Source organism: Epargyreus clarus, unplaced genomic scaffold (assembly GCF_041222505.1).
Source record: "Epargyreus clarus isolate Ecla_fem2 unplaced genomic scaffold, WU_Ecla_fem_2.2 ptg000021l, whole genome shotgun sequence".
Lineage (NCBI taxonomy): Eukaryota > Metazoa > Arthropoda > Insecta > Lepidoptera > Hesperiidae > Epargyreus > Epargyreus clarus.
In genome coordinates, this window is record NW_027332228.1 from 12,958,695 (window position 1) to 12,978,459 (window position 19,765).

Genomic DNA, 19,765 nt, shown 5'->3' on the forward strand with positions numbered 1-19,765 from the left:
GAGCACCGTTTGGTGTCTGTAATGTGCAACAGCGAGATTGGCGTGCATGAATAGTTTTGAAGTTGTAGATACGAGAAAGTTTTTCGAACAATATAGTTTCTTTCTGAGAATATGTTAGTTATTTAGGCATTTATATAGTCGTGCACACATACTGTAATGAATAATGCATTATTTTCTTACATACCTGGTAAGTAATTTGTACATAACCTCTGAACCGGTGATCCAATCCGAAGAATTGCTTCGTAAATTCCTGCTACTGCGACTACAACTACGCAGACGTGATTCTTCATTCCTAGTTTCCATTTTCTTCATTTTTTCACTAGCTTTGCTTCACTATACACGTTTAACAAAACTTTGAAAAAATAGTATCACGATGCCTTGGAAGCGCGAAAAAGAAGTGAGGAATCCGGAGCTGTCACTGTCATACGCAGTGTCAGTGGTCTTTAAACTTTTTTTGTTTTTAAAGGCTAAACAATCGCGATGCCGACGAGTGGGAAGAAGGATACTACATTGTAATTCTCAATTATATTTCAGATCACCATGAAATAAAATAAAATCTAATGCCGTTACATAATTATAAAAGATGTAATTGATAAGTATCTTGAGAACGCCTGTCTACCTTTTTATTCATTATTTTTTGCTTTCGAATTATATATTTGCTTTGAGTAATATATTTAAAGTAAAGCTCAAAAATAGCATGATAATTAGATTGCTTAGCAGGTCTGCTCACATTTTTGTTACAACTCTATTAGTATTTTCCCTTCGAAAAGCTGATAACATAACCCACAAATTTGACCTTACTTCGGAGAGTAATATTTTATAGAGAATTTACTATCTTTAAGCACATTTATTTACAACAATATTTTTATTATTTACTAAATCTAAATATATATAACTCAAAGGTGACTGACTGACATAGTGATCTATCAACGCACAGCCCAAACCACTGGACGGATCGGGCTGAAATTTGGCATGCAAGTATATGTTATGACGTAGGCATCCGCTAAGAAAGGATTTTGATCAATTCTACCCCCAAGGGGAAAAAATAGGGGATGAAAATATTACTTCGTAAAGCGAGCGAAGCCGCGGGCAAAAGCTCGTTATTCATATAGGTCTCTTAATTGATACCACTCCAACCATCCTGTTTCTTTAAAATATAATGATTTCCCGATATCAAGGGGATATTAAACATTGTCACCACTCAAGAACCTTCCTTCCTGAATTTTATAAGGTCCAGTTAGTTTCGTGACAGACCTCGACTAACAAAACGTACAATAGCAAACAAAATATTGTAGTTAAAAACCAATTTGCTCCATTTATAATGAGACATAGACTGTTTACGATTATTATAAACATAACCTTGGAGCGTTTGAATTAAATTGACTTTTACTTTATCTTTTGTAAACACAATTTAGTACATAAGTGATAATACGTGACAATTAAGAGTGGTATTGTTATCAATCCACGCATGAGTTGCCAAAATTCAGCCGAAAATGCCAAAAAATCAACAAAAACTGCCAAAAAACGATTTGACAGACGATAGTGACAGATAAAAGCTGTAAAACTTTGAAACTGTTTGATTTTACTGTGTTTGTGGGTCCAATAATTTATGGATTAGATCGGACATTAACCTCATATATGTATATTGTATAGGTCTTCTACAGGTACAAGTGAAACGTTTCTGAAGACTTTCCACAAAATGGTCAGGTTTATACAAAATACAATAATATATTTTATATCACGGCGTGCGTAAATGGACGTTTTACGCACGCTTCGCGTGCGCATAACCCCCATTTCCGACCCCGTAATATAAAATTTTATACAACACGCGGACGAAAAATGTTTTTCTGACTCGTGTGATTGCAGTCCTCGCCTGCGGCTCGGCCTGCAAACTCACACTTGTCAGAAAAAAATTTTTCGTCCTCGTATTGTAATGTACTATTTATTTCAAATATTTTTTATAGCACTCTGTGACCTAAACCCGCATTTTAGCTACGCATTTCTGTGTCCAAAGTAGCCGATTTTTACACCATACGAATATTAATACACTACCCTCACAGTTGTAAAAAATAAACATAGCTATGAACGTTTCATACTTTTAAATGCCATTTAAAAATTAAAAGTGAGTAATGAGTATTTTGTTTAAAGCTATAATTATTTTAATATTTTATTTTGGACGTATTTATAAATGTTTTGCAATTGTGTACATACTAAGCAATAGCATCACTATAAGACTAACTATTGGGCTTTATCGAATTTTAATTGTTTGTTTTGACTGTGTATTTTCGCTACACACCATAGTAGGAGATATTTAAATTAGGAATCATTATCAAAATTAGCCATAATACTACTCCAGTAGAATCTCGACTAAGCGACCTATTTGTTGTCGTATTTGTGGCATTCGGATTATCGGATACTTGGATAATTAAGTTTATGAAGAAAAGCTATTTAAACCGATTTAGGAAGGTGATGTTTTTCGACTATATGTTTGTTACGTATGTATTTTTCATTCTTTGGCAAACTCAAACGACTTCATTAATTTTGATACATGATGTGTCGTTGGATTTGTCTTAATTGTGGCGATAACATAGGTTATACTTTTAGCAATCGGGTTTTTGTTTTTTATAGTAACTATTTTGTTGCGATTTGGCGACTTTCCGGAATTTAAATGCACATGTCACACAAAATATGGCTGATCTGTAAGGGTTATTACAAAGTTACTTGTTCATGTTTCACAATCCGAATAATCGTGAATATTTATAACTGAGGTCCGGATAATCGATTTTCTACTGTATCACTAGTATGTATTAGTTATGTATTAGTACATTATGTGATTGCTTATCATATGTTTCTTTAATACGTTTAGGTGGAGTTCCCATTATAAGTCATTGGTCTAGACGCCTGTATGTAACCTAAATGGCTTGATAGATTTCAACGTACGTGTGGTGTTAGATTTGTCTTTATCACAAGAGCAGAATAATTACTAAATTTTGTAAATTTCAATGGTTTTGGTTGGTTTATTGCTTTTTTAGTTCATAATTTTTAGTTTCAATCATTTATAAGTTTCAAAATAATTATGATATTTTTTCATATTTCTTCACAAGTTATAAGCGGGTTTATGTCACACGAGCTATAAAATAGTATACGATACTTGTGACAAAAGTAGCCTATTATCTGCACGGCGTTTAGCACCCTCGCTGCGCTCGGGCGCTAACTTCACGCCGTGCAAAAATAGGCTACTTTGGCCACGCGTATCGTAATGTACTATTATAAGGAAAAAAGTAACTTTAAAGAATCCTCAAGTACTTCTAACTACAGAGGCAGACGAGGCCACCATCAGGCAGGTAGGTCAGGCAGATATTTCCGCAATACGCCTAATCAATGTCTTTCTCAAACCTTGTCTCCGCAAGACACTACCGGGATTCTTTGTTGTAACTTCTATTAGTTATAAGTCGAAATTTGGAAAAAATCGACGAAAGGGTCGTAATGAATAATTACTATACAGGGTGAATCTCCGTAATGTGCACATATTGAAACAGGTAAAATTAAACCGCATTTTGTCGACAAAAAAAAAATATCATATCAACACACAGAGGATTCCGTACCAAAAATATTCATTTTTTTATTTTTAGCATCATATTATAGCTATCATAGCAACCATAAAAATAAATACTTGTGATTTTTTTTACTGAAAATTCCAAGTGTCTATCTTCTATTATGGCTCCAGAGAACAGACAGCGGAGACTTAGTTACGGTTCCGTTTTTACCCTTTAGGTACGGAACCCTAAAAAGAGGTCTTTATATATAGAATTTTAAAGGATTTGTGCGTTTTGCAGTATTCTTTTTTATAATATAAGAGTAGCGGACGGGCATGCAGTCCACCTTGTGGTAAGTGGGTACTGCATGGCCCATGGATATCTGCAATTAACCCCAGATATGATTGGATTCCTACCTGAAGTCCAGAACACAGCAGCTCTTAACACTGCTGTCATAAGATAGAAATAGTTGTGGCGGTGGTGCCGCCGGAGTCGAACCATAGAGGGTTCTATCACCTTTCTTTAATTATTATAAAATAATACAAACCTCAGCAAACGGAGACACAAAGCTGCAAAGGCACACGACGCCACTGTCCGCGAAGAGCTTGGCCACCTCCGCCACACGCCTGATGTTCTCCTCCCGGTCCTCCTTACTGAAGCCCAGGTTCTTGTTGAGCCCCGTGCGTACATTGTCACCGTCTAGCCCGTACGCTGGGATACCTGGTAACAAAGATAGATGTTAATTTTATTATCCTAAAAATGGAAGCTGGTAGTTTTATAATCGTAAGCGCATTATCTAACTGCTTACATTACAATTGGGGCTGAGACAGACTTAGGGCGGAGCCGTATCTCTGATTGTGGCGTGTCTAATAGTAAGTATTATTTTGTTTTGTTATAGAAATATATGCTAAAATAGGCATGTAAGCAAATTATTAAGCGTAAAATATAGGTACCTAATTTTCAAAATATTTTATGAACGTTTAAATTGTAGATATACTTTGAAATTATTTCTCTTTACAATTTGATCGTTCATAATGAAAGTTTATATATCTACCAGTTTTTTTTTATAAACAAGCTTCGATTTAGGTAGCCACATTATGAAATTACATATGTGACGTAAAGTTAATTGCATTTCAATTTGAAATATATTTTGACACAAAAGTTAACACTTCACTTTTTCAAAAACTATTTACGCTAGATGTAAGATGAAACTACACGTGTATATTTACACGTGGAAGGAACGTAAACATAATTTTGCATAGGTGTTGCTTTTTAAACTTATACCGAATTCTTTCGTGAATAAAACAAGTTTTATCTAGAATTCTACAACACAAACCTAAATTACGATAAATCAGCTCATAAGAGGAAATATCGGTAGTGTCACATATCATATTGTTACATTTCTACATCCATTTTTTATTATTTTAAATGTGTTCAGTGATAATTGATAAAAGAGTAGTGCCTATTCTTTTCTTATGCCTTGCTATGGTTTGCCTATAAATATAGCCAAAGTAATATTAAGGTAATTAAAAAAATATTAGTATAAATTTAAACCTATTTTATTGCATACTTTAATATTAACATTAACTTAATTCATTCAATTCAAAATTGCCTTGAAGAAATTATTCAAATTACCATTTGGCCCATAAAATAATATGAAGAATGGAAACCAAAGTATGGCTGGAATACGAAGTACCTACATGAGCCTTAACGATATACATATCCAAGGTTATGATAAATATACTTCTTTATTTTTAAATGTTATTATAACTTTCTTTATGATTAAATTGTGGATGCTGAAATACTATTTCACTCGTTTTATTTTAATGTTCTATTCACTTTATTTTATTTCTTCTTTCATAGTTGGTTTTGCGAGGCATCTCGCAAAGTACGTTAATCATGAATAAATAAGATAAATACAGTCAAAATATTTCAGTACAGTAACAGTGACTATATTTTAAACGCGGGGAATTCCAGTGAATATTCATTATCCATCCGTTGCGATTTCCAGAAATCCGCACCATTATCAATATATTTTTGTACTTACTTCCCTCGTATTGTTTCCTTATATTAATTTTACATTTAAAATATTTAGTTTATATACTACTAAATACTAGTACTAAAATATTTTTTTTATAATATTGAAGAAGCGATCGAGCATGCAGTGCACCTTAGTGGCTACTGAAGCCCATGTACATCTGTTATCTGTAATGAACCCCAGATAGTAGTCCTATTTGAGATCGGTCGGATCTGGAAGGCCTCCTATAAGCGCAGCTCCCTTATTAACCATAACTTTACGTATCTCCTTTCAGAGCAGAACACAGCAGTGCTTAAGATAACATCTAATCAGGAATGATTGTATACAGCAGTTACCTTTAGAAACCAGATAAGCTTCCAAAGCGAAGGCGATACTGGTCTTCCCAGCGCCACTGAGCCCGGTGAACCAGACGGTGCTCCCACGGAACGCGCGGCTGCCGAGCGCCTTGCTCCTCTTCAGGCGAGACACTTGATGCTTCTGCTCCACAACGTTCGTTGCCACTTGTGCACACTGTAAAGAATATTTATTTCATTTACATGGGTTCCGTGGGCGCCGCGTCGTGAGGTGCTTATGTCGAAACCAAGTGAAGTAATCTAGTAACGAACATAGTAATTACTAGAGAATTACGATTAAAAGCCTGACTGCTTATATTTTTACCCTCTTATAATTACACAAGTCCAACCACACTCTTATATGTTAAAATCCGTCAAGCTATTTGGGCGTGAAAAAAGAATGAGACATATACTTCATACGCTCAGATAACATTACCCTCCTCAGTTGGGTAAAAGATTAGTCTAATTAAAAACATCCTTGTATTTTTGGAATTGGTTAAAAATAGATAAATAATGTTAGGTACTGCCGGAAAAAGCAACAGATGTATTAGATATGTAGTAAAAAAAAAACAAAAAAAAATAAGCTGTTAAAAATAAAAAAAAACACCGGTAACATACTTCGATTCCTGGTCATAATTTATTTATACCTACGCTCTTAAAATGTAAACAAAAAATAAAAAAAAAATAATAATGTCATAATAACAACGATTGCATAAGTTATAAAGCCGTTATGAATAACAATTCTAATTTTGATTGTCACTTTATAACAAAAAAAAACTGAAATTATTCACTGCCGGTATCTATTGCGTTCTTTCTTGAAGGTCAAACTTAAATTTATTTAAAAGGAAGTTTATTTAGCAGTATTTGTTCCATTTGGTACTGAAAAAAATATTAATTAAGTCCATGTAAAATAAATTAAATACCGGTAAGTTTTATATTAAAAATCCACCTTTCCATCCGCATGGATCTATCGATGGAGTTGAACGCAACTTTGTAATGACCGTGACTCTACTCGAAGCATGAGGTCAAGAGCTTGTTATGTAGTTCTACGTTTAAATATATTTGAGGTCTTAGACGCCACTTGCTAATGCGGAAATCGTGGAATAAATGCCTTACCAGATACCATAGTGCCGTCAGAAAACATGCTGTTAGATGGTTAATTCTAGAAACATGCAGAATTACAGAAGTATGAGTAAGAGCCAGTTCTTAGGGAATTTGCTAAGCTCCATTTTGAGTAGACCACGATTTTGAACATGCATTAAGTTATTCTTCTAAACTTGGAAATCCAAAAAAAACATCCAAATATTTTGTGCACAAATAAATAGAGAAAATCTTCAAAAATTATCTCAATTTTATACAATTTTTATATAAGTACATTTATTTTTATACAGGTTTTCCAGTAAGTACCACGACAAACTTGGGGAGAACATGGGTCAGGGTCTGACCTCTCAGAGAAAAAAAATACCTCAGTAAAAGTGTCACCGTTTTTGCACAATTGTAATATAAATTTAAAAAAATCAGCCCTCTTCATCTCCTTTCAATAAACGCGCGTACAAATTTGGTGATGCAGTGATTATTTTTTCTGTAAAATACTATATTGAAATGTGAATTGTTTAAAAGATGTTAAGGAACAATGAAAAAAATTGGGCTATTTCGAAGTTTAAAAAGATCTAATATTTTTTCCCAATTTTGGTTATTCGCGGTGAAAATAAAATACCATATCCATATCCATAACTATATCCTACCAAGCAAAAAACAGTAGCGCTTAACACTGCTGTTATGAGCTATAATAAATAGATGTGGCGCTGGTGCATCGTGAGTCGAACCACAAAGAGTTCTACAACCAATTGCATTACGCACCCAAACTGAGAAGTCACGAGGCAATTAAGTAAATGACTGACCTTAACGGAATCAAATTTTAATGTGATAGTTGTTAGATTCAATAAGTATCGAACCTAAATAGGAATGATTACTGTTTTCTTCCGCTTCCTTATAAAAAACTAAGGTTCAACTAGTCACTCAGCTATAAAGCTTATTTAAGTTATGTCGTAATCAATCAAAAAAATCCGTAACAACTACCTATTTTGCGAGTTAACACTAAATAAATCTAACAATTAAAAGTTGATTTCGCACGCCATTTTTCAAATTAATACGCAAATTGAAATCCACTTCCATTTAATTAGCAACATGTATACACGCAGTCGCAGTAGGTACATCAAAAACATGCATATGACCTTGATGGTCAATTAATAACCAAGTAACCTACATAACATCATAAATTAATTCATGTTATTAGTTTTTTTACATACGAAAATTCTTAGATATAACTCAGTTTGTCATCGAAATGTGATATCTAGAATTTAGTAGCGAATGCGAATACGTATCCTAATTTCTTCACCAATAATATAAATGCGAATGTGAGATTGTTTGTTTACTACCCTTTTACGTCTTAACTACAAAGCCGATTGTCATAAAATTTTGTACACATGTTGACAGGAATTCTGAAAAGGACATAGTGTACTTTTATCCCGAAAAAAGTATTGTACCCGAGGGATAGATAAAAACAACTTATAAGGTTCCAGCGGCTTCGATATCATTTTCATTCCATCTGTATAAAGTATAACATTGAAAACGTATCTTTTACCCTAATGATCTTAAGACCAATGTAATCAAATTATTATCGACCAACGACCGCTACCGAAGTCACAGGTGGTGGTCACCGCACCACGTGGATCTGTACTTAAGCAATGGTGTTTACAACGTATGTTCCTCATTGTTCATAAGTGGATCACGCAAGATTACAAGAATCATAAGCGAAATTACATGTCGGGAAGATTTAAGTCATTTTAAGTGATAGTCCCGTTTTAAATAACCCAAGAAGCCTCGACAATAATACCACAGTATAAGATTTGTACCTTGATAATACCATCCCCGCAATGAACCAAAACGCAAAATGTAAATCAACAAACCAAATTTTTGATTCAATTCGGATTAATAAAACAATATTATTACTAAAAATATATAGTAAACTTTCCATTTGTATTATTAAAACTAGTACTTTATTAAAAACTAAGGTACCTTCATAGTTTCTAAGTGTTCTCAGGTCACGTCATTCCAAGATTCGTGTCGCTATTATATTTCCTTGTACACAAATAATTTGACGACAGTTTTTTTAAATAGCACTGGTTTTCTAATTATATAAATAATCATCCCGTTCATTGTTTTCCTATCATATTTACTCGGACGTTGATAAACAGTTTCCTGCGTTTGGACAAAAAGCTATAGAAACGTTATAAGTAAAAATAAAATAAACCTACTGGAATAAGTGTACCTCTACTGGATAAATTTCGAATATCATAGTTTTTAAGTTTTTAAGTCTTTTATAATCTCCAAACGCTCATATGACCATAAAACAGTAGCCACTCGTAATTACAATTGTAGTAAAAGTAAAGTAAAACAGTTATCTTGTCTCAAAAAATACTACGTTGAGACCAGAAAACTGGGAACGCAGACATACCACACTGTTAATTTTGTCTACATAAATAACATGGTGTATCTAACCTTTGAAGCCTTATAAAAATGGTGAATAAAAAACGTCTTACATACCTACAACACCTAGCGCATTTGATTTTAATAAATTTGTTATTCTGTCAAAAAAATCATGAATAAGCAAAATTAAAGAATCCGCTATAACTTCATATCTTAAGAATTCATTCAAATTCATACTGGTTTCATATCTTTACCCGATTGCAAGAAAATCATTGTTTTGCTATTTGTTTTTTTTAAATAATTGGTTGTAACTTCTGCAAAAAAAAAATACAAATAAAACAGCAGCAGCGACTCCATGCTATCCCTGTTCTCGCAAACGTTTCCCACACACCCTGTCACTACTTCATAAAACATTCATATATTGACATGGACCTTTACGTACATGTTTAAAATAATAATACCGATAGAATAAATGTTTATTATCAGTAATTAGTTATTAATTGCAACATTTGCTGTCAAATCGATATGTGTGTTAAAGACAAGTTACATTAACATTAATTCTGTGATTCTTGATATACGAATTGAGAAGAAATATAAGAATTACAAAGCAACAATGGAAAAACATTGGATAACGTGTATGTCAATTTACATATTATATTTTTGTGTTCATACTTTAATCTTAAAATACTTCAAAAAATTAATTCATAGTTTCAATCCTGACTTATTTTGAATTAGGTTTCTGTTCCTGTTTCTATATTTGTATATAAGACTATATATTATTGTCGGAGCCTTTAATCTGCTAAAAGGGTTCATATAATAACTTATGAATTTAAACATTATAGGCACCGTTCGGAGACAATTTAAAAATAATAAGCATTTTCCAACAAACTTTCAAATTTTCTTTAAGGGTTATTTTTTATTTAAATACTTACTGAGTGCTCACTTTCGCTATATAAAGACCATAGGTATATTCTAAATTCAGAGGTTTCGGCTGTACATTACTCTAGTACAATCAATTATTACATTTAGTCAGTCCAGTTTTGTTTTGTCTAGTTTCAGTCAGTGTGTGTGTGTGTGTGTATGAGTGTGTTGTTTTGTAATCCCCCTTTTAATTTCCTTTATTTTGATATTCTACTCGATAGGTTTGGTAATTTCATTTTGAAATATTTTTCTATTTCGCGTACTAATCTATGATTTCGCGCCAAAAATCCGCCATTTTGGTTTTATTATTGTGTCTATCTAAGGAAATAATGTAATTTAACAACAATCCAATTCATCCAGCGATATCCATCAAGCCGTTTGGATAATACAAAGTAACAAAGAAATTTACCAACATACAAGATATACGAAAAACATTACCTTTCCTTGGCAGTCGTGGAAAGACTTTATTACTTTTTTTCTCAATATTTTTCTTTCACTAATTTCAGATATATTCATCATACTCAGTGGATATGTATTGATGGCAGAAACAACACAGCAATGCGTGTTATCGCATGTTACTTCACGATGTACATATACGGTTACTTGTGAAGTGTATGCTGGAAGCGCAGAAAACCCGAATTGTGAATATGTTGACCCGTACGTTACTTTCGAGATGATTTTCTCGCGTGTAGACACGTTGGACTCGAGCTTCTTTAGTGCGACTAGTTTTGATAGCAGAGTTAGAAGCATCGTAGCTAATTTCAATGTATGGCCAACAATAACCCGGGAGGCATTTAAATTTTTCTTTAACACCATCAGAATGGATCTTTCCCACAATGGAATACAGGACGTATACAATGACGCATTTAACAGATTATTCAAAATGAATTATCTCAACTTATCATCAAATGATATCAAAACACTTTATCCTAAATCATTTTATACATCAGACAGTAGAGAATCACTAATACAGATAATTGATTTATCGAAAAATAAATTAACTAAATTAGAAAACAAGCCTTTCGATGACTGTGTAAACTTAGAAGAGTTATATTTGCAAAACAACAATATAGAAAGTATGGATGAAGATGTTTTTATAACCCTCAAAAATTTGACTTCCTTATACTTACAATATAACAAACTGACAGCACTTAATATGACACTCATTAATTTAAAGTCATTAAAGGAATTAGATCTGTCGTTTAATAAAATTGGCAATATATCTGGGTTTGAAACCAACCGTCTGATATCACTTGAAAGAGTTAACATGTCATTCAATAACATTGAATTTATAGAGTTTAACTGCTTCAATCAAGCTTTCAATTTACAAAGCATAGATCTGAGAAATAATAATATTAAATCGAGTATACCTGAAACTATGTTCATCAATAACATAAAACTCAGTTATCTTAACGTTTTTAATAATTATATTAGAAATATTGCGGAAAATGCATTCCAACATAATATTCTAGTGTATTTAAATTTGGAAAAGAACTTCATATCTGGCGATATCACTGAGGCAACACTCGCTGGTTTGGAAAGACTACAAAATCTAAATTTATTTAATCAGAACATAACTTCTATCAAAGCCAATGCATTCAATAAAATGACAAATCTTATAAATTTCAATGCAAGCAAAAATAAGATCAATATGATACATGAATCTAGTTTCAGAAATGCAGGTTTGTTAAGTATTTTAGACCTTTCTCACAATAACCTTTCTTCTCTTAATTTTATGAAAGACTCTCTAACAAATCTTACTGAATTGTATTTAAATAATAACAGGCTAGATTCCATTCCGGGAAACACTTTTATCAACCAAACGCTTATTAAGAAATTGGATATTTCTATGAATAGAATCATCACTCTAGAACAATATTCATTACCATTATATAATTTACAGTATTTAAATATTTCGGGAAATCCTATATCAGGTGCAATTAAAAGCAATGTGCTAAGTCCCGCAAAGTTCTTACGATACTTAGACTTGAGTAATTTAAATATTAGCAGGATCGACAACATGGCTTTAACAGATTTACCTGTACTCGCAAGGCTTAACCTATCAAATAATATAATCGAACATATAGAACCAAAAAATTTCCTAAACTTAAATAATATGTTCAGCTTAGATCTGTCATACAATAAACTCTCTAATTTACAATTAAATGGTACTATAATTGAAAACCTCAATGCTATTTATTTAAATAATAATGAACTTACTAACATTACCGAAGTATTGCCGAACTCAACTCAGATTATCTATCTTGATATATCGAACAACAACATTTCTGAGATATCGAGTCCTGCTTTGGAATTATTAGTAAATCTTCGAGTATTATACGCCTCACATAATAAAATAGTAAAATTCAATAATCCGACCGTAAATCGCCTGTCTGAATTATACAATCTAGGTCTATCTTCAAACCAAATATCTCAGATAGATCTCAGTTACTTCAATAATTTGGTGAGTTTAGATATTAGCAATAATACACTTAATCACATAAACAGCACCTTGTTTCAAAATCTGACTTACTTGCAATCTTTAGATATTAGTAACAATAATATCTCAACATTGCCACCGGGAGTCTTCCGACAATTACAATTTTTAAAATTACTGAATATCTCTTCCAACAACTTGCCCGATATACGTTACGGCAGTTTGAAAGGTCTTCACAGAATGGAAGTTATGGATATATCAAGAAACAAAATAGCGGAAATAGATATAGATATGTTTCACGAATGTTCTGAACTTGTGAAACTTATAATAGACTACAATTTGATTAAAGAGTTTGACATTGAGGAACTCATAACTGTTGCTCCAAAGTTGTCGTCTGTAAGTATTGGAGGAAATCCAGTGTCTTGCAAGCAAATCGTCCGAAACATGAAAAACATTAACAAAACCGCCGAAAGAACAGTAGAAGTTACATCTATTGATAAAATTTATCATGAGGATAACGTATATGGTATCAGGTGTGGTACAGTAGGTGTTACGACAACTACAATGGCAACTTTAAGTACTTCTGTACCACCAGCAGAAACTTCATCTTTAACGCTTGTTATTTGGTGTACGGTAATTACTATGTTTTTCGTGCTATTAACTGTGGGATTTTTCCTTTATAAACGTAATAATGGATCTGGCTTAAATTTTCATCCGAGACTGCAATTAGGACGTTCAGTAGAACTAACGGGAACGGATTTTCAAAACGATTTGCTGAATTAAAAATAATGTAGTTTATGTCGTATAATATGTGTATATACCTATTTTCTGTTTGTTATTTATTGTATTTCAGTAAACATTTAATGAACTTTGCATAGTATTATTATTTATGATTTAGTTGTAACATGTAATGTTTATGTACCATTTGTGTCCTTTGTCTAGTTCAAATAAACTGTTTTACCCGACATGTTATTTTTATTTATCAATTCATTTTAGATTCTTATTACTTAATTTCTAACATTTCTTATTATACTATTACTAGTACCATTCTGTAGCAAGTTATACATCATATTCATACGTAATATTTATTAGGGCGATACATCAACGTTTTAGTTAGTGTGCGTCGAAAGGAAATATGGAGAAAGTGTACAGTTTACGTAAAACTAGCACTCCATATTACGCATAGCGCTTCACACTGAACTGAGAAAAAATTGAAGCATTGCAATGTCGAACAAGACTTATTAGAATTACAAACAAAACGAGCGATTATTATAAAAATAAAAACTCCACCGCGTAAAAGTCTAACTGATAATGGAAGTAATAAATAATTTAGATGTATTCAACAACACCGTTGACGTTAAAAATAAAAATCCATCAAGTCGTTTAAGCTGTAGGTCATGCCAAAGAAATTTGAGTACCCTAATTGTTCGTCCAACTTTCCTGTGTGACGAATAGTTAGCCTGATAGAGCGTGAAAATGACTTGCACCCCTTTTCAATCATGGCGGCTGAGAGACAAGAGTTGATTTAGCTTCAAATACCTTCACTAAGATCCAAAAGTAAACTGCATCTTTTGACCATAATTTGTAACATTTAAATGGACAACAGATGTTTGATTCGCAGATGTAACTCATTTGGTCACTCAGGTAACATCTAATAAAATAAAAGGGTTTTCATAAAATATTTCAACAACACGTAACATACTAAGCAAGAGAGAGACTATATAGATTGAAAGCGTTCATTTTAATCATAGTTCAATAATCTCAACACCATCGTATTTGTTGAACATTTCTGTAATATTCTGGTCTAACATTTATAGTCTCCTCATTAGTAGACTCCTCAAAAAACTTAATAAAGATAAAGACCAATAACACCTTTCAATTAATCTTCACCATTAGTTACTGGCAGAACTTCCACCATAACCATACTTTTCGATAACACTAAAGATGGTAAATAGCTACTAAACCACAAGAATGAATCATTGGTATTGAACGGTTTCATAATGGGTGTTTCTAAAAGTTCTTATTTTTTCTTAAAGTTGTGTGGTGTTAATTTTGAGAGTGAGTGGAACCCCGCAGTGTTAGTGCACTGGATATAATGTCAGTAGGTGGGGTTATACGATTTTTGAGAGTACCTAGCTAGTGTTTTATGTGTAAAGTTGTGCAGGAGGATCTAAACATTTTAATCTTAACGTTCGAGCAGTGTATGTTTGTGTGGTATCAAATACTATCTCCGTGCTTGAAGCTGCACAGCACCGCTTTTTGCACGTCTAGTGTACGTTACATCATTTTTTGTCCGCAGACGAGTTAAATTACAAGCCTCTGAGTATTAATAACACTATTTAACACACGCTCAACTGAAATTCCCGTTACTATAACCCAAACATAAATAATGTTGATAGATAAGATGCTTTATAATCGTTTTTATTTTTATAGCTAAGCAATCAGTCAGATCGTATTAAAATCTTCTTTATTATAGTCAAAAACCATCAGAAGAGCTATGATTTTTCCCCACAACGTTATTATGAAATACTGAGTTTATAAAAATGAAAGGATGTAATGGAAGATATTAAACAAAGTTAGCTGAGGTAACTTGTAATCATAATTGACTGAAACGCTGCTAGTAATCAGCTGCACTCAATTGTTTTGAGATCTTAAGCTAGTTCGTCTACTTAAGATGCATGATAAGCGACCAAGGCGGATGCGAAATAGAGATAAGGAATTGCGAATTTAAAATCTGCCATGAAAAGTATGGGAAAATTCTGTCAAGATAAAAAAAAGCTACAAAAGTTAGACTTGTCAAAATATTAGTTTTCTTTATTTTTGTCAACAGCGTAGGAACTTGGACTTGAGCAAAAGAAAATCCTTTGAAATGAAGCGTTGACGGCAGAATCCACCGCATTACGTGAATAGCAAAAAGAACCAACCAACCATTGCCTGTCTCCAAAGAATTATTTTTATTTTGGTCATAATTGTTTGGAGAAGATCATTGTCAACCAGGTGGCCTGATGAGATCAAAGACCTGATTAAGGTGTCCGTCAGTGTCTAAAAAAGGCACTGAAATTTGACGTATTCAATACATATCTCGGTACAAATCCTATAACAAACAAGTATTGACCTTGACAGTCACTATGACTAGTAAGAAAAATTACGGCAATAAAGATTCGATGTGTGAGGTGATGTGATGATAATATCAATAAATATGATAAAAGTAATGCGATAAATAATCGTCAGCCCCCTAAGCCTGTTATTGCATTGGCATTACATTAATTGCTGATAGTTCAGAGATATGAAAATTAGACTGGTAAGGTTTGAATCCAACGCATCTAAGAGTTTTCGAAATACTTTGTAAATTGACATTTTGGTTTTTGGAGAATACAATCGCTTAAATAATAGCTTTATACCATAGAACATGCTTTATACACTCACAGGCCAACACTAGGATTCCTTGTATCGTGGGTGCCATGGACAAACACATAGACGAATACACAATTTATATATCTGTTTTGGGTGGATGTTTCCACCCAAAACAGATATATAAATTCATCATTTAAATATCTGCCTGGCCGGGAATCGAACGCGGGACTCTTTGCGCGTCAGACCGGTATGAAGACCGCTCAGCCACGCGAGTTGTCATCTTACTGAAAAATAGATTCAACTACGAGTATATGGTATCTGGTATCAATTATATAGTATAGTGGTTATTGAACTCAGATTCTCCGAATGAGAGGCCAAGTTTCTTAACCACTAGGCTATCACTACTTACCGAGATTCGCTCTATACTTTGAGAGAGGTCAATGTGTCTTGCTAATTACTGTCTCTTGGGAGTTGAGGAAAATATGTTACTCGTCTCAAAACAGTGCCAGGAGGTCAGATTACGGTAGTTCGCATAAAACCACGATTTAACCATGTAGAGCGGTAGAGAAATAGAAAGTTAGTGATGTTTCTTAGCCTAATTCAAATTAAGGATGAGCTACCGAATCCAGACCGAAACTAGGTACAGATCAAATAAAAAGCTTTAGCTTTGCTACGGTCCTTTTAAGTCCCAGGGCAAGAGCTGGACTCCATTACTGTACAGGTGAATGTCGGGAGGTACGGTTAGTGGCAATCCCGTGACGTTTTGGAACAGCCCATTCATCGAATGTTTTCAAATGGCCTCCGATAAAGTTTAACGATTGCTCATTGATAACGGTCGGGATCTATGGTTTAACGTGCCCGTGGTAGTACGGTAACGCGCATCTTTAACTGCCGACCTCCTGACGTTGCTAAACTTTGAGGATCAGTGCAATAATCGGTGCAAAGCTACACAAGCCGCAGGGTTATGCACGTTTAACACAACACAGTGTCTATATAAAAGGTATGTCACGTTAGTTCTGTTAACCGTGCCACAGCGCGTACAGCTCTTAAACTGTAGCGTGAGGCCTTTAGTTTCCCTATAGTAATTGTATAGGAATGGAATCTTCATCGCATAATCACCGGTGGTTCATGTTACAAAGCAAATATTGTATAGAAGTTTACCATTATTAACATTTAGGTACAGGTAACTAAAAATATGTACCTACTCGTATTACCTACTGACCTAGTTACCTACATGTGTATGAAACCAATTTTATTTTGATTAATTTAATTCAAATTATTTCACAAAATTCTTTAAAATACTCAATTCAATTAAAACATGCAAAAATCATCTATCTTATAAGGAAATAATTAATTTTATTGCTACGATAGTTAAAACGAAAGGCAATGACCGATGATATCACTATGAAGTATCCGAAGTAATAATAAACATAGGTGAAAGTTTATCCGGATTTTATTCGTACGGAATTACTAAAATTACACAAAATAACCGTTATCACTTTCATTTTACTCATATTTCATCGTAACTCAAATATAGTTTATAACTGTAACACGTGGAAAATAATCAGACAAGTGTAAATATTTACGAAGTATTTAAAATTAAGCTGTAAGATGTAAATACAATAATATTTTAAGAAATACATACCGTTCTTGATCCATTATTTAGATTTCCCCATTCGCCGATTTTGTATCTCTCAAAGGTTTCGGCAACCTTTTTATTCCTTTGCTCCAGACTCATTTTTAAAAAAAATAATATTATGACAGTAAATGTGAACGGCGTCACTTTCCCGCCAACAAGAACGAATGCGTTCGAAAATTAAACCGGTCGAGAGAAACGCGGCAGCACGCTCGGTACATTAGAGAACACTGACAGCATAAACATTATTGAATGTTATTTAACTGATTTCTTGATTTTAGATTTAACGATTATACGCATACAATTGATAAAGGCCAATAAACGGACAGGTACATAATATAAAAAGGTAGCTATACAATCTAATCATAGACTCGCTGCTGTAAAGAATGCAACATTGCGGTCGGATAAAAAAATAACATTCATTGACAATATAAAATAATATTACTTTGATATGCCTTTGATAGGTAAGTTCCTAATGTTTAATTATTTTGGAAACGCAACTACTACACCGAGGACCTCCCGGAAGTCAGCCTGTACGAGATTAGAGGGGCTCTCAAACAGCTTAAAACCAACAAGGCACCGGGAGATGACGGAATCACAACAGACCTGCTAAAAGCTGGCGGGAAACCCGTACTAGTGGCGCTCCAAAAGTTGTTCGATTCCGTGATCAATAGCGGAACTACCCCGGAAGCGTGGAGCAGAAGCGTAGTGGTACTGTTCTTCAAAAAGGGCGATAAAACCCTCCTGAAGAACTACAGACCCATTGCGCTTCTGTGCCATGTTTATAAGCTCTTTTCGAGGGTCCTCACTAACCGTATTGCACGCAGGATTGACGACTTCCAGCCTCCCGAACAAGCCGGATTCCGCAAAGGCTACAGCACCATGGACCACACACACACACGAAAGTGCTGGAGTCCCTTCAGCTATGCCAGATCGACTATAGGTACATCGAGGTGTTGAAGTGTGTATACAAAGCCGCCACCATGTCAGTCCGAGTACACGATCAGAGGACGAACCCTATCCAATTGCAGCGGGGAGTCAGACAGCGCGATGTTGTATCGCCGAAGCTGTTCACCGCTGCGTTGGAAGATGTGTTCAAGCTGATGGAGTGGAAAGGTCTTGGCGTTAACATCAATGGCGTTAACACATTACAGACCTTTGATTTGCCGATGATATAGTCATCTTAGCAGATTCGCTGAGGGACCTTAGCAAAATGCTAGGAGACCTCAACAGAGTCTCACAACGGGTGGATCTTAAGATGAACATGGACAAGACGAAAATCATGTCCAATGTCCATGTCACGCCCGCACCGGTAGTTGTTGATGGCACTCCTGACGAAGTTGTTGACGAGTACTATTACCTGGGACAAACGATCCGGATGGGTAAGTCCAACTTTGAGAGGGAGGTCACTCGAAGAATCCAACTCGGCTGGGCTGCGTTCGGGAAATTACGGAGTATCTTCTCGTCCAAAATTCCTCAGTGCCTGAAGTCAAAACTATTCGAGCAATGTGTGTTGCCAGTGATGACATACGGCGCCGAAACGTGGTCCTTTACTGTAGGCCTCGTTCGAAAGCTCAAAGTCGCTCAGCGTGCTATGGAGAGAGCTATACTTGGTATTTCGCTTCGAAACATGTTTCGCAATGATGAAATCCGTAGACGAACTAAGCTTACCGACATATGTAGCTCTCAAAATTAGCAGGGTGAGGTGGCAATGGGCCGGCTACATCGCTCGGAGGACCGATAACCGGTGGGGAAGGAAGGTCCTCGAGTGGCGACCACGTGTAGGCAAAAGGAGTTCAGGCCGCCCCCCGACCAGGTGGACCGACGACCTGAAGAAGACCGCGGGAAACCGCTGGCTTCAAAGGGTACGGTACCGGTTGGAGTGGCGGCAATTAGGGGGGCCTATGTCCAGCAGTGGACCTCAAAAGGCTGACGGATGGATGGATGAATCAACAACTCTATTAAAGTACCCAGGATTAAAATTAATGTATTTTTTAATTAATTGTTCGATATGTCATAGGT

General features: G+C 34.5%; 2 protein-coding genes across 3 annotated transcripts in view; one reads left to right on the plus strand and one right to left on the minus strand.

Annotated features, from left to right (window-relative positions):
• Positions 1-19,765, minus strand: part of Papss (3'-phosphoadenosine 5'-phosphosulfate synthase) — a 49,415-nt gene that overhangs the window by 27,237 nt on the left and 2,413 nt on the right. The window contains exons 1-3 of one of the 2 annotated variants that reach the window (XM_073084675.1): positions 17,753-17,987; positions 5,910-6,084; positions 4,084-4,256 (exon numbers count right to left, since the gene is read on the minus strand). In XM_073084675.1, the coding sequence (XP_072940776.1) occupies positions 4,084-4,256; positions 5,910-6,084; positions 17,753-17,845 (441 nt within the window). In that variant the 5' untranslated portion in view covers positions 17,846-17,987. Of the gene's footprint in view, positions 1-4,083; positions 4,257-5,909; positions 6,085-17,752; positions 17,988-19,765 lie in introns of those variants that run through there. The other variant, XM_073084676.1, reaches the window with a different exon arrangement.
• On the plus strand, positions 9,792-13,718 carry LOC140750922 (uncharacterized). Its single transcript, XM_073084672.1, has 2 exons — positions 9,792-10,030; positions 10,823-13,718. Exons 1-2 carry the CDS (start codon positions 10,009-10,011, stop codon positions 13,534-13,536), a joined length of 2,736 nt encoding a protein of 911 aa, XP_072940773.1. The 5' UTR covers positions 9,792-10,008; the 3' UTR covers positions 13,537-13,718.

Bases quoted from the DNA above. Each gene is read 5' to 3' on its own strand.
- LOC140750922 (XM_073084672.1), top strand. From the start codon at position 10,009: ATGGAAAAACATTGGATAACGT. The intron at 10,031-10,822 runs GTATGTCAATTT...CACTAATTTCAG, and splicing joins GGAAAAACATTGGATAACGT to ATATATTCATCATACTCAGT.